This window comes from Lissotriton helveticus, chromosome 8 (genome assembly GCF_964261635.1).
Source record: "Lissotriton helveticus chromosome 8, aLisHel1.1, whole genome shotgun sequence".
NCBI classification, from domain to species: domain Eukaryota; kingdom Metazoa; phylum Chordata; class Amphibia; order Caudata; family Salamandridae; genus Lissotriton; species Lissotriton helveticus.
Genome location: NC_136069.1, coordinates 1,244,612,202 through 1,244,626,735, shown reverse-complemented (window position 1 = coordinate 1,244,626,735; position 14,534 = coordinate 1,244,612,202). Strand labels below are relative to the sequence as shown.

The following is a 14,534-nucleotide window of genomic DNA, read 5'->3' as shown; positions in this document are numbered from 1 at the left end:
TCTTCTTCCTCTAAGTGGAAATACCTGGAGAGCCCATCAGCATTGCCATGATCAGTACCAGGTCTGTGCTCCACTGTAAAATCCATCCCCTGTAGGGAAATTGACCACCTAAGTAGTTTGGGGTTTTCACCCTTCATCTGATTTAGCCACAAGAGGGGCTTATGGTCGGTCTGAATGGTGAAGTGAGTGCCAAACAAGTAGGACCTCAATTTCTTCAGGGCCCAAACCACAGCAAATGCCTCCCTCTCAATAGCAGACCAATTTTTCTCTCTGGGGGTCAGCCTTCTGCTAATAAAAGCAATGGGCTGGTTGTTACCATCAAAATTCAGCTGAGATAGAACAGCTCCCACACCCAACTCAGAAGCATCTGTTTGGACAATGAATGTTTTGGAGTAGTCTGGACTCTTTAGGATAGGTGCTGTGCACATGGCCTGCTTTAGGTCATCAAATGCTTTTTGACAGCTTGCTGTCCACTGAACTTTTTTTGGCATCTTCTTACTTGTCAGGTCATTAAGGGGGGTCACAATTGACCCATAATTTCTGACAAATTTCCTGTAATAACCAGTCAGGCCCAAGAAAGCTCGAACCTGAGTCTGGGTGATTGGAGGAGCCCAGTCCTTGATGGCCTGTATCTTACTCTCCAATGGCTGAACCTGGCCTCCACCTACAAGGTGGCCCAGGTATACAACCTGTGTCTGCCCTATCTGGCACTTGGTGGCCTTGATAGTGAGACCTGCCTTTTGCAGAGCCTCTAACACTTTCCTCAGGTGGACCAGGTGATCCTCCCAGGTGGAGCTAAAGACAGCTATATCATCAAGATAAGCTGCACAGAAGTCATCCAACCCAGTGAGAACTTGATTCACCAGCCTTTGGAAGGTGGCAGGTGCATTTTTCAAACCAAAGGGCATTTTCCAAAAACTGATAATGCCCACAAGGGGTAGAAAATGCTGTCTTGGGCTTGGCGTCCTCAGCTAACCTGATTTGCCAATACCCAGCTGTCAGGTCAAATGTACTCAAGTAGTTGGCAGAAGCCAATCTATCAATAAGTTCATCTGCTCTTGGTATTGGGTGGGCATCAGTCTTAGTGACTGCATTGAGACCTCTGTAGTCTATGCAAAACCTCATCTCTTTCTTACCACCCTGGGTGTGAGGCTTTGGCACTAGAACTACTGGGCTAGCCCAAGGGCTATCTGAGGGCTCAATGACTCCCAGCTCCAACATTTTCTGCACCTCTGTCTTGATGCAGTCTCTGACATGATCAGGCTGTCTGTAGATTTTACTCTTGACAGGCAGACTGTCTCCAGTGTCAACTTCATGGGTACACCAATCAGTTTGGCTGGGTGTCAGAGAGAACATATGTCTGAAGGATTGCAGAACTGGTCTACAATCCTGTTGCTGATGTTCAGAGAGGCTGCCACAAAAGACAACACCATCTACTGATCCATCATCAGGATTCTGAGTGAGCAGGTCGGGGAGAGGGTCACTCACTTCCTCCTGTCCCTCATCTGTGGCCATGAGCAAGCCCATGTCCTTCCTGTCGACATATGCTTTGAGCCTGTTTACATGGAGCACCCTGAGGGGGCTCCTGGGAGTTCCAAGGTCCACCAGGTAGGTGACCTCTCCCTTTTGCTCAATGATTGTGTGGAGCCCAGACCATTTGTCTTTGAGTGCTGCTGGGGCCACTGGCTCCAGCACCCACACCTTCTGTCCAGGCTTGTACAGAGTCAGGACAGCCTTTTGGTCATGCCAAGCTTTTTGGAGTTCTTGGCTTGCCTCAAGGTTTTTAGATGCCTTTTCCATATACTCAGCCATCCTGGAGCGGAGACCAAGTACATAGTCCACAATGTTTGTTCCAGGCTTTTTGAGAGGTCTCTCCCATCCTTCCTTTACCAAACAAAGGGGTCCTCTTACAGGATGCCCAAACAGAAGTTCAAAAGGGCTGTAGCCAACCCCCTTCTGTGGGACCTCCCTGTAAGCAAACAAGAGGCAGGGTATCAGGACATCCCATCTTCTCCTAAGAGGTTCAGGTAGCCCATGAATCATCCCATTGAGGGTCCTGTTGAATCTTTCAACAAGCCCATTGCACTGTGGGTGATAGGGTGTAGTAAACTTGTAGTTGACACCACATTCCTTCCACATTGCAGTCAGATATCCTGACATGAAGTTTGCACCTCTGTCAGAGACAACCTCCTTAGGGAAGCCCACTCTGGAGAACACTCCAATTAGGGCTCTTGCCACAACAGGCGCTGTAGTGGTCCTAAGTGGTATAGCTTCAGGATACCTGGTGGCATGATCCACCACCACCAGTATAAACTTGTGCCCTGATGCTGTCTGGGGTTCCATTGGACCAACAATGTCAATCCCCACCCTTTCAAAGGGTACCCCCACCACAGGTAGTGGTATGAGGGGGGCCTTTGTGGTGCCACCTGACTTACCACTGGCTTGGCAAGTGACACAGGAGCGACAAAACTCCTTGGTATCTTCATTCATGTGGGGCCAGTGAAAGTGTGTGACAAGCCTGTCCCACGTCTTGTTCTGGCCTAAGTGACCTGCAAGGGGAATTTCATGGGCCAAGGTAAGAAGGAAACCTCTCTGAGACAAGGGGATGACCAACCTCCTGGTCGTGCCAGGCTTGGGGTCTCTTGACTCAGAGTAGAGGAGTCCATCATCCCAGTATACCTTGTGGGTACCTGTGGCATTCCCAGCAGCCTCAGCAGCAGCCTGCTGTCTGAGGGGTTCAAGTGAGGGGCAGTCCAACTGTGCCTTTCCCAGGTCTTCCCTGGAGGGTCCCCCTGAGCCCAGAAACTCAACCTGATCAGGTTCAAGCTCTTTAGGCTCAGTTTCCCTCAGTTCCTTGAGATCAGCCTCCTCAGAGACTTGATCCTCAACCTGGGGCAAGGGGGAAGGCAATGCCTTAACCCTACTGCTCCTCTTCTTGGGATGTGTCTGGTCCATTGTTCCAGGATCCAGCACCTGTTCAGTGGGGCATCTTTTGGTCTGTGACCTAGTCACAGCAAGCACATGTGCTGGCAAGCCTAACATTTCCATGTGAGTCCTCTGCTCCACTTCTGACCATAGGGATGTTTCCAAATCATTGCCCAACAGACATTCTACTGGGAGGTCTGAACTAACCACAACCTTCTTTGGGCCACTTACCCCTCCCCAGGAGAAATCAACAATTGCCATACTATGGTGGGTAGTGACATTGCTGGCATTGGTCACTAGGTACTCTGGACCTAGCATGATCTGTCCAGGGTCCACAAAGTTAGGTGTCACCATTTTGACACTGGCACAAGTGTCCCTGTAGGCCTGAGCCATCTTTCCATTAATTAAAGGTGTCTGCCTGTATTTGCCCAAAGTATTGGGACTTGCATCAGGGGATATATCTATATCCCCTGTACAGACAAGGACAGCCTGAGCGAGTGTGCCAACTAAGTTGTCAGACCCCTCAGTTCCCAAGGTTAACCCAACTATTCCCTTGGGAGGTGCACTACCACTACTGACTGTACTAGGGGGTGCAGTTGCCTTAGGGGCTGTAGTGGTAGGAGTTTGCCCTCCTCTTTTGGTGCACTCACTAAACCAGTGAGATTTACTTTTGCAGTATTGGCACCACCTTTTTGACTGGCCTTCTGGAGTCTTCTTTTTCTGCTGTGAAGCCTGACCCCCACCCTCTTTTGTTTGTTGGGGACCTGTCGAAGACTTCTGGTCATTTTGTTCATTCTTGTTACTAACCTTTTGGTCTGCTTTCTTCTGACCACCCTGGTTCTGAGTCTGGTTTTGCTTGATCCTTGTTCTGACCCATTTGTCTGCCTTCTTTCCCAATTCTTGGGGAGAGGTCAGATCTGAATCAACAAGGTGGTGGTGCAACAACTGGTTCTGACAGTTATTTAAAATCTGTTCTCTCATCATAAGATTATACAACCCTGTGTAATCAGTAACCTTGCTACCCAGCAACCAGCCTTCCAAAGCCTTAGTGGCACAATCCACAAAGTCAGACCAGTCCTGAGACTGAGTTTTCTGGGTGTCTCTGAACAGCAACCTGTACTGCTCAGTGGTTAAGCCAAACCCATCAACCAGTGTATTTTTCAGGACCTGGTAATTGTTAGCATCCTCAACTCTAGTAGTGAGGAGCTTATCTCTACCTTTGCCTTCAAAGGAGAGCCACAGTATAGCTGCCCACTGACTCTGGGGGATGCAATGGACAGTGCAGGCCCTCTCCAAAGCAGCCATCCATTTCTGGATGTCATCCCCTTGTTTAAAGGGAGGCACTATCTTAGTCAGGTGTTTAGTATCTAAACCCCTTTCCTTATCTCTTGGGAGATTGCTGCCACCAGTGGGAACTGTCCCACTCATCTGCTGCTCTCTAGCAAAGGCAAGCTTCTCTTTGGCCAGGGCAAGTTCTTCCCTTTCAATCCTTAGATTAGCCTGCCTCATCCTTGCTTCATGCTCTATTCTCTGAGGGGAAGTCAATCTCCTCTGGGGAGAAATCCTTCTCCTCTGAGAGGAGGCATTAGAGTGTAGAGATCTATTGGAGTCCCTAGAAGGAGATCTATCGCTCCTAACTCCAAGGTTAGGCCTCATTAGGGTCAGTACTGGGGGTCCCCCAGATCCTTCCCTAAGTAGGTCTAAGTTGGCCCTAGTAAGTCTGCTGACTAGTTCAGGCCTGTTGTCTGCCTCATCCCCAGAGAGTTCCTCTTCTTCCTCCTCCTCAACTGCTTTGTCAGTGTCAAGGAGGTCTGGATCACCAAGGGTACCCTCTAAGGCTGGCATATTCCCATCTGTATGAGAAGCTTTCCTAGCATCATAAGTGTCTAAGAGACCTATCAGAAAGGGAATGGTGGGGTTAGACCCCTGTTTCAGTTTCCTGGAGGTACACACTTGTCTCATCTCCTGGAAACTGAGAGCTGCATATCTTGATTTGACCTGTGGAGGGTCAATGACCACTAGGGGAGTCTCAGTAGACTCTCCCTGGGTAGACATGCTTTTCTAGTGAGGTGTAAGTGGTGCACTTACCTACACTATTTGTTTGCCTACTGATCCCTTGCTAGAGTTGTAGTTTAGGGTGGGCTAAGCCCTAGGAGCTACAACAGCTGGTTCAGTAGAACTCAGAGTATTCTAAGCTAAGTTATATGTACCTCAGTACTTATGTGATCTTTTAAATGATATTCTTAGGATACGTGTGGTAAAACATTAGCAAGCTCAAATCCCAACCGCTGCTCACCAATGTGAGAAGTTGGCCTGATATGCAGTGCTCACTATTCTAGTGATCACTATGTATCAGTCCAAACAGCCCTTATTGATGTTTGGTTGCAAGTCAACCTGATAGACCAGCTATCCTAGTAGCATGGACACGTGCAGTCTTTAGGCCAAACTCTAGAGGGCGTGTTAAGCCAGCTGTTTTACCATCACATATACCCCTTGAACACCAAGTGAAAGGACACCACACAAGTTGTTATGAAAATAAACGTATATTTATTTATAACAAGACTACCCTGGCTCTTTATGAGACAGGGAGCTGAGCACACAAAAAAACTCTTAAGAAAATACTTAAAGTCGGACAATTTACACAAATGCCCGAGGGGCACAAAAAAACATATTTACAAAAGTGGAATGCGAATTACTAGCAGGTAAGTAACTATTCTCATAGGCTTTAGGATCGCTAGGACTAATCTACTGAACCTTTAGATTGCAAGCAGGAGGCCTAGGGACGTCGTGTGCAGAGTGGGAACTCTCACGCGTAAGGCGGGAAAAAGTCTATGGAGGCTAGTAAAAGCAAAGTTAGTGTTTTCGGGCGAACCCGACTAGGTAGGTCAAAAACGAATATGGATCTAGACACTTAGAGAGTTGGTCTACGCTGGAGCACCGGAGTACTCGGTTTACCTAGCCAAGGGGCTGCGGCTGCATAGGGTTCAAATGTCGTCGGGTTTCTTCGTTGATGAACCAGGAGCCTGAAGGAAGAAGTTGCTGGCAGGCGACCAGTGAAGAAGTTCGTGGTGATCCAAGCCTGGATCGGGGAGGAAGAAGACCTGTAAGCAGAGGGGACCAAGTTCTGAATCACTAGCCAGTGATTAAGTGGGCACCAGAGTGGCACCGGACGAAGTCACCTCGACCAGGTGAGTGGGCGACGCTGGGCTCTGCAGTCTCTCGGACCAGGAGGCGTTGTCGGCGACCAGGATGGAGGTGCGAGCTGTCCCACGAGGGTATCTGCTGTCGACGTCGCTGGACCCAGGATTGGGGCAACAAGTCTTGGCAAATGCAAGCCCACGCGGTGGACTTAAAATGGCGTCTGGAGTGGACCAGGAGGGTCCGGGGTGCTCCTCTGTTGGAGGGGAACAAGGGCCAGTCTGGAGCAACCAGACCAGCGGTGTTTGTCGTCGAAGTTCGTCGTCAGGGGGCCACTAGCCAACGGGCAAGTGACCTGGACAACGCGGTGAGCAGCAAAGAGCAGAAGGGCCCCACGCAGATCTCGTGGATGCAAGGGGGCTGGACTTCGGTGCTGGAGCTGCTCAGGGTTGGGGCTTCTCGAACCCCAAAGCACTCACGTGAGGGTCTCTCAGTAGTCGTGCTGGGCAAGCGTCGTGCAGTCTTGAAGATGGCCGGTCCCTCGAGGTCTCGTCACACCCACGGGTCTCAGCTGGGCTGAAGATGCGGGTAGAGGTCAGAGGTGCCAGGGATGCCGGTTCTCGTCGAGCTGGGCAGTCTTGATCCGGAGGAGAGACTTACAGCAGACCGCGATGCTTGGATGGTGCATGCTGCTGCAGGGTGACTACTCCTTAGTCACAAGGGAGAAATCTTAGGAAGAAGTCTTGAGTTCCTTTCGTGGAAAGTAGTTTCAGGATTCAAAGATGATCTGATTTGGAAGGGGGCCTGCTCCTACCTTTATCCTGCAAAAGGGGGCTGGCACGCGACTAAGTCCTGCCCTATGGGTGGGACTAGGAAGGGGGGTGGTTACACCCCTCTCCCATGCCGGACTTTCCCCAGCTCAGGGGCTGGTGTGCCCCTGGAACTGGTTCAAGCCGGCATATGCACAATGAGCACCGGGGTGCCACTTGCAGTCACCTTCCTCTAAAGCCCTGCCTACCTAGGATACACAAAATCCTGTCTGGGACGGTGCTGGCACCGCCCCTGACAGGAAACCCTTTGTCCTTGCCTCCCGCGCTGGGAGGACTCGGTGGCAGCATCCATCTTGTGGAGCTGAGGCTATGTCTGACTTTAACCGGGGTTACAGGTTACCAACATGTCTTCTCCCTCTAGAAGGGTGGAATGCTACCCCCGTCGCCAGAACTGGCGAGGGGGTAGTATTCCAAAGCGTATGACACCTTACACGACATGTTTAGATAATGTCAGTCCAAAGTTACCATAACCGCGAGGATTATAAGGCACTTAAATGTAAATGTATTGCGACTTATATAGCGCACGTATCACCCGAAGGTATCAAGGCGCTTGCTTAGGGAACCCGTCCTGGTATTCCCCTGTGAGATACCCCGGCAGGGTAACCACAAGGTGAAAGCCAGGCATCCCGCCACGAGGGGCCGTAGTGGAGATTAAGCAAGCTATTGCCCAGAGTCGCAGAGTGTGACCCCATGAGTCGAGTAGGCACCGGAGCGAGAATTGTCGAGTCCGTGGAATTTTTGAGCCCGAGACCCGCCGAGGCAGGGAATCGAACCCTGGTCCACGGCCGATCTCAGCTTCCAGGTCTGCCGCCTCTAACCACTGAGCCACGCTTCTCCACATCACATATTAAGAGTATATGGTCTGACGCTATCATGGAAACGGCTAAGGGATAGATCCCGAAAGCCGCAGACAGGCTCAGCTCATGCCAGAGCACTATCTCACACGATTCCGAGCACTCTGCCTTCAGGATTGTTAAGGCCTGCCATAGGAGTGACTGATAGGAGATCTGTGTGCCCATTTAGGTTTAGATATAGGTATACTATATCTAAAGCAAAGGGTGATTACACCACCTTGCTCCCAGCTGTCAAGCAGCCAGTTGTGTCTGTTTAGTTAGTCAGCCCAGGGGTGGCATAATACATGCTGCAGCCCCTGGGAGACTTCTGGGTGCACCTCAGCCCTGGGTACAGGGACTCAGAGAGGGCCCAGTGCCAATTCAGTACCTGGGTACAATTTGGAGTAGAGAGAACAGCTAGGCTGTGGGTCTGATTAGCAGGCCCACAGCCAGGGAAGTCGTAAACCAGTGAAGCAAAAAGCAAAAATCTGGGTGATCATAGGATTGCAGACCCTACTCTCCTACACTTGTAAATTAATGACATATAGCAAGTGTTTTTATAGCTGAAATCTTGTTAAAATAAAAAAATAAAGGGGAAAATATTTTGGCACGGCTTTTCTTAGACTTTGACGGTTGCTGTTTTTCAAATATATGAATCTATTTTCCGATATTTATAGGCTTGTGTGAGAAAGGGGTCCTTACACAGGTTTGCCCAACTTGCGGTGAGGACTGCTTGCAGAGGTGTTAATAACGCTTCACTGTGGGAGAGAACAGTGCGTTCACGGCCCGGGCATGTGAGCAACGAGGCATAAGGAGCATGGAGCTCAGAGCCGTGTTTGGGCTCCACCGAGCTGAGGAGTATTGCTGCAAGGGAGACTACTGTATTGCTGTTGTGACTGGGTGTGAGGGCGGCATGCCTAGGCCCCGTGGCACACCGTGATACATCGAGGTACATTGCATATCTCGCCTGGCACGCCCAGCTCATCCCTGCTTGTCCTGGACTCAGACTTTGGTGTAGCATCGGCGGGGCGACTGAACCTACCTTAGCTTCCAGGCCTTCAGTGGCCCTTACTGGACTCCTCTGCCATCCCGCCCTCCTTCCAGCGGAGCGAGGTGAACCAGGTGCAGCCAGGCATGGAGAGGAGGAAGGGTGAGACGGGATCAGGAAGGCGTGAGAGCGAGGCAGGGGACAAGCATTAGGTTGTTGTAACCACTGTTTTTTTTTTGTGGTGCGACTGAGGAATGGGCCGCATTGAACTACAAACGTTACGTTGGTCACGTCATTTTGTAGTTCAAAGCGGCCCGCCTCTCATCGGCCGCGAATGAAAAAGAGAAGCAGTGCTGGTGACGCGGGGCTCCCATGCCCGAGGGAGAGCCCAAGACTTTAGAATGACGGTAAGTGGGGCCGGCGCTTGTATGTATGCGGCGGCTTGGGGGGGGGGGCCTTGTATGTATGCGGCGGCCGGGGGGCTCTTCTATGTATGCGGCGGCAGGGGGGGGGGGAGGCGCGCTTCCATGTATGCGGCGGGGGGGGGCTCTTCTATGTATGCGGCGTGGGGGGGGTTGAGCGCTTCGATGTATGCGGCGGCGGGAGGGTGGGGGGGGCTGTATGTGTGTGTGTAGGTGCGCTCCTGTGTGTGTGCGGCGGGGGGTGCCGGTGAGTGCGGGGAAGTAGGGGGGCTGCGCGCGTGTGTGTGCCTTCCTGCCTGCGTATGCATGTGTGTGTTCAGGGAATCTGTGCCAGGGGACGTGCACGGCGCCGTGCTGGGCGTGCGCGCCCACGAGGTCAAATCTCGGCCAGAAAAAGCTCGTGACAGTCTGCTGTCCACATTCCCCCAAAAGTAACTACATAAGTTGTCTCGCATAGACAGCAAAAGCTTCGCTTTTGCTTTCGTCTAGCGAGACCTAAAAAGGCACGCATGGGGGGCAGGTCCTTTAGATACTTGGCCGCGAAAAGGTGGAATGCCCTACCACTGGACCTTCGCCTGGAGCCTTCTGAACTTGGCTTCAGGAAGAAGTTAAAGACTTACCTCTACACGCAGTAAGCCGGGTCGACTTTGCGGTTGTGACTCTGCTGATTCCACTTACCACAGCGCGGGGACACGCCGTTGCGCGTAACCAGGCGCTCTACAAATTTCCCTTATTATTATTATTATTATTCCAAAGGAGGGACAAACAGAAGAAGACAAAGAAAAGCTCACTCAAGCTAACAAATAAAAAGCAAGCAAATGAGTGACAAGAAAGTCAACCAATGGTAAGCAGTGGGCTGGCTTTAAGCCTAATGTAAGCGGACAGCTGGTCTTTTCGCAACCAAATAGCTAGTGCTGTACGGTAGGCGAGACGTAAATATTAATGGTGAACCAGCAACTGGGTACAAAATGAAATAAAGATTAGATCAAAACATGGAGAAGTGGGGCTTATCTGTGCTAAGAGACATTGGAAAGTAATACTTACAACTATGGAAGTCAGGTCTTCACCTTCAAACCGCCCAATTGCCAGCTCTAGTGACTTGTACATGGCTGCGGTAATCCTCTGAGTAATAAGGCGGTTGAGATCTATTGACCTCCCCAAAAGCTGAATGGAATGATATGGAGAAGAAAAGGTTAGACCACATACTGCTTATGCCATGATGCACAATTAGAAACACAAGGTTAAGGTGCAGGCTTCAATTAAAAGACACTTAAACACAATAGGGTGATTCACACAGCCCACAACTGGAAACACAACAAAAGTTCCTCACACATATCTATCAACCATTTGGATTTAGAAACAGAGGGTACTTTTGTCAAATTCTACAAAGTACCCTGTCCGTCTATCCTTAGCTTAAGTGTAAGCACACTTTATTTGGGTACAGCTGATCTATTTTTTAATTTTTCAAACATCAGTAGGCTAAGTACTCTTTTGCCTCCACGCACATCATTTACTGGCAAGGAAACAATTCTTCTTAGTATACACAGATCTTTCACTTTTTAAAGAAAGTTAAAACTTTGAAAAACGGACATAAGGTGACTTTCACAGTGGGTAATAATTGTGATGTGTTTGTTCTATTATGACCTTGCTTGCGGGAAGAAGATGATAGTAGGGGAGACTGCTCACCTGCACATGCCTTTGCTTCAGCAGTGTCTCATACCGGTTGGATGGTGGTGATGGAATAGTCGCCCCCTGGTTCTTACAGTCAGACCTAAGCCGCTTGTCTAGAAGAAGACTGTTGAAAATGCAAGAAAAAGGGTGTTAAGATGGAGACAAGAATTCAAATGGAGCTGACACCAAAGAGGATATCATTTGCATGATGCTGTCTTAATACTCACCTTCCAGCCAGAACTTTATAGTAGGCAAATATTTGATCAGCTAGCTTGTAGACAAATTGATCAAAACACAAATTCACCTGAAGGAGAAATTAACAATTGTAAATACTCACAACAGAACATGCATGCTAGGTAAAGAACAGATTTTCTATCAGTCAAGATACCCAATTAGCCTTGACATAGGGAGACTGTGATCCTTACCTCATTGTTTGACAGGGGCACACTGACACAAACTGGCTTACCAAGGATCATTTGAGATTACTAATTTCACTTTACTATAACCCCGCCCCCCCCCCCATATCAGCCTTCTTATTGTCCCTGTTATTTGAGTAGTGGTCGGTAAAGCCAGGAGAATAATTTGTGGTCCGAGTGCTCTGCGAACATTCATAAAGTTAAACCCAGAGCAAGCCCAATGAATGAGGCAGTGTTGAATGCTGCAGGGATGCCAGTCAGAACGGAGGAATCTTACAGAAAAATAAAAACATTCACAATCTCACTAACATGTCAATACTCTTAGAATAAGTACTAGAAGAAAGCTCCATGAGAACAAATACCTTCTGGTTCACCCAACTGTATATTATGAATTATGTTTTAAAGCCGGTTTCTATCTACCATATTCTCCAAAGTGAATAAAAACCAAAGGGACAATTAAGGGGATGGAGGGTGAGGAGCAGGGCAATTAAAATGAAATAATTATGGTAGCAATGCTTCTCATCTCCTAAATAACAGTATCTCAATCTTTTAATTATTTCAAGATTAGAACTAGGTACTTCCTCCCTCAGCGAACTGCATTGCTGGAAACATCAGTTCCGCCCCTCTGCAACACAGTTCCCCATCACTCAACCCCATTGCGTGAAGCCTTTAATTCAGCTCTTGGCAACACAGTTATCTACCATTCAAACCAGGTCAATGTAATTATACAGTTTGCCAAGAATTTGCCAATCTGAGAGGAAAAAATAAACGTGCCCTAATTTCTACAGCTGATGGGACAGTCCCTTGAAAACACTAATGCAGAAATTCTTGTTATCTGAAGACCATAAGGTATACTGTATCGCAACGTTGGAATACTTTTCTCTTTCAGAAAAATTGTGAACTTTATACAAAGTGTCCAGTGTCCATACAGACTCATATTGACTCATTAGTCTACTGGACTTAGAAACAAGAGTATCATCAAGCAGCTGCTACGTCGGGGACCATGCACATTGAAGCAGCAACAAAGAATTCACAGCTCTGTGCAATGCATAATCAGCCTGGTCTATGAAGTCAATCAGGGCTTCATACATTAACAATTTTAGAGCAACATTAAAATAGAGACGCCTCTCTCTTACATGCTGTTCTTGATTTTTCATCTACATTCAATCTGGTGGACAAAAATGGAGAAACCATCAATTAAATGAACACCTCTCCATTTTTTTTTGTAAACCTAATTTTATTGCATTTTCAATTATGCATTATAACCAACCAATAGCAGGTTACTTTACTCATGTTAGCATTACCACACCATTGTTGAGAATATGTTTCCCCTTAACGTTATGAACACCTCTCCATGTCATCACTTTGTTCTCCAATAAATATTTTTATCATTGAGGTCAACCAACAATGTACATTTGGGGGTTGAGAACTTCCTAGGAGAGATGTTTCTTAAATAAGCAACTGGGGAAGCATTTGGGTTATTAGGGACTGTTTCTCCTCAGATTGTTCATTAATGAAATTTTAAATAACATATTTCCAGATTCTTGGATGGGCTTTATTCTAAACCCTTTAAACAAGAAAGGCCCAAGCTGCTTAAGAGTAATTGCTATATTTGATACATAGGATGGATTTTGCAATAACGTTGCTCCCAGATCTTCCTGTTTGGGTAGAAGAGCATAGGCTGTTTCCTCTTTCATAGGATGATTTTAGGCCCAATTCTTGGCCATCGGGTAATATAAAACCCTTGTTGAAGCTTATTAATAAGCGTGTCTGATCTGGCAAAAATCTATATGCAGGCTTTATACATTTCACCATCGACAGGGCTCTATAAACAACAAAGCTACAGAACCAGGGGTCTTAACTTCTCTCTATTCTAAATTATACTTTATTCGTTAGAACCTGAGCACAGATCAAACTTAATGGCACTGCTGCACTCCGCGCTTTTTACAAATGGACGCTTAAGGTAAGGTGTGCATTAGCTCCACCTCTGTTACATTTATATATTGCAGATGTACATCCATCTCTAACAGATAACCACTCTTGTCGCTCCAATTTAGGTGTTTTTCAGATTCCGTTCAACAGTACGTAAAAGACGCAGTGCTATTTGACATAACCAAGGTAATCCCACAACACCAACTAGCAGCCCTTAACATCTACTGCAGATCAAAAAAGCTAGCCAGTAGGCTGGTGAAAAGCAATGTTATTATTTTTAGCAGGAAAGTAAAGAAGCAAGGGACATTTTTTTTTATGGCAATTAGGTAAAACAGCAGTCTATCTAGATATACTTTGGAGCTGGGTTATCTAATCACGAATGCCATACACACAATCTCACCAGCCTCAACCTAAAGGCTGTCACTCTAGCATCTGCATTTTGAAAACTGCATAGGGTCCGTTCAGGGCCCTCTGATGAATTCCTACTTAAGCAGTTCAATCTAAGCACCTTCCTTCTTCTGTAAGATACAGCTGTGAGGACTTCCCTAAAAAACGGCAAGCTGGTTAGACAATTTATTACATCTTTTTAGGGCCCCGTTTCACCTTGCAAAATGTATACCCCCAATCAAAAATTTGAATGGAATGTCTCAATAAACAAATTAATTTCACAAATAGTCAACCATATTCCTACGCGGCTTGACATCACAAGGGCAAATGAAAACTTCAAAAAATCCCTAATTTGGGAAGAAAAACAAACTCTGCTGACCTCCGGGAACTCCTTCTGGAGCATCCATCTAAAGCAACTTCTCACTGATCTATCGTTCATTGAATCATGGTCTTTTTCTCTGCCTTTCAGAAACTACTTGGTAAACAGTTCTTTCCCCTATCAAGAGTGGCTGATCTCAGTGCATCTTTTTGGGAGATTCATTAATATTACTCATTGCTTGGACACAGAAAACATGACCACCACTTACCTTTTCAACCCTATTTTATTACAACTTAAAATAAATGAAGAGGGGAGAATGGAGTATAAGTATCATTAATGAGATGTCCATGCATATGAAAGTATAGATAAGAACTGCAATAACCATAGGTGTCCGTGGAGGAGAGTGGGTGCATGTGAATCTACAGCAGTACATGCCAAGAACAGATGCTTATAGAGTATGTAACATAAACCGTTTGAGGCATGTTTGGTTGTAGATAAATATGCTTAGCATAGACTGCAAGCAGTGCCCTCCAAAAAGTGGTGACTAACCAGTGGGCCCCAACTAGATTAGCTTGTTGGCATGCTACAACATCCACACAATAGTGCTTGGCGAAGGATTGTGGTGTAGTCAATGTAGCTGCATTACAAATCTCAGTTACGGGAGTGTTGCCTA

General features: G+C 47.4%; 1 protein-coding gene across 2 annotated transcripts in view; it reads right to left on the bottom strand.

Moving 5' to 3' along the window:
* Positions 1-14,534, bottom strand: part of CYFIP1 (cytoplasmic FMR1 interacting protein 1) — a 488,976-nt gene that overhangs the window by 269,868 nt on the left and 204,574 nt on the right. For both annotated transcript variants that reach the window (XM_078658231.1, XM_078658230.1), the window contains exons 19-21: positions 11,035-11,111; positions 10,823-10,931; positions 10,181-10,300 (exon numbers count right to left, since the gene is read on the bottom strand). In XM_078658231.1, the coding sequence (XP_078514357.1) occupies positions 10,181-10,300; positions 10,823-10,931; positions 11,035-11,111 (306 nt within the window). The remainder of the gene's footprint in view (positions 1-10,180; positions 10,301-10,822; positions 10,932-11,034; positions 11,112-14,534) is intronic.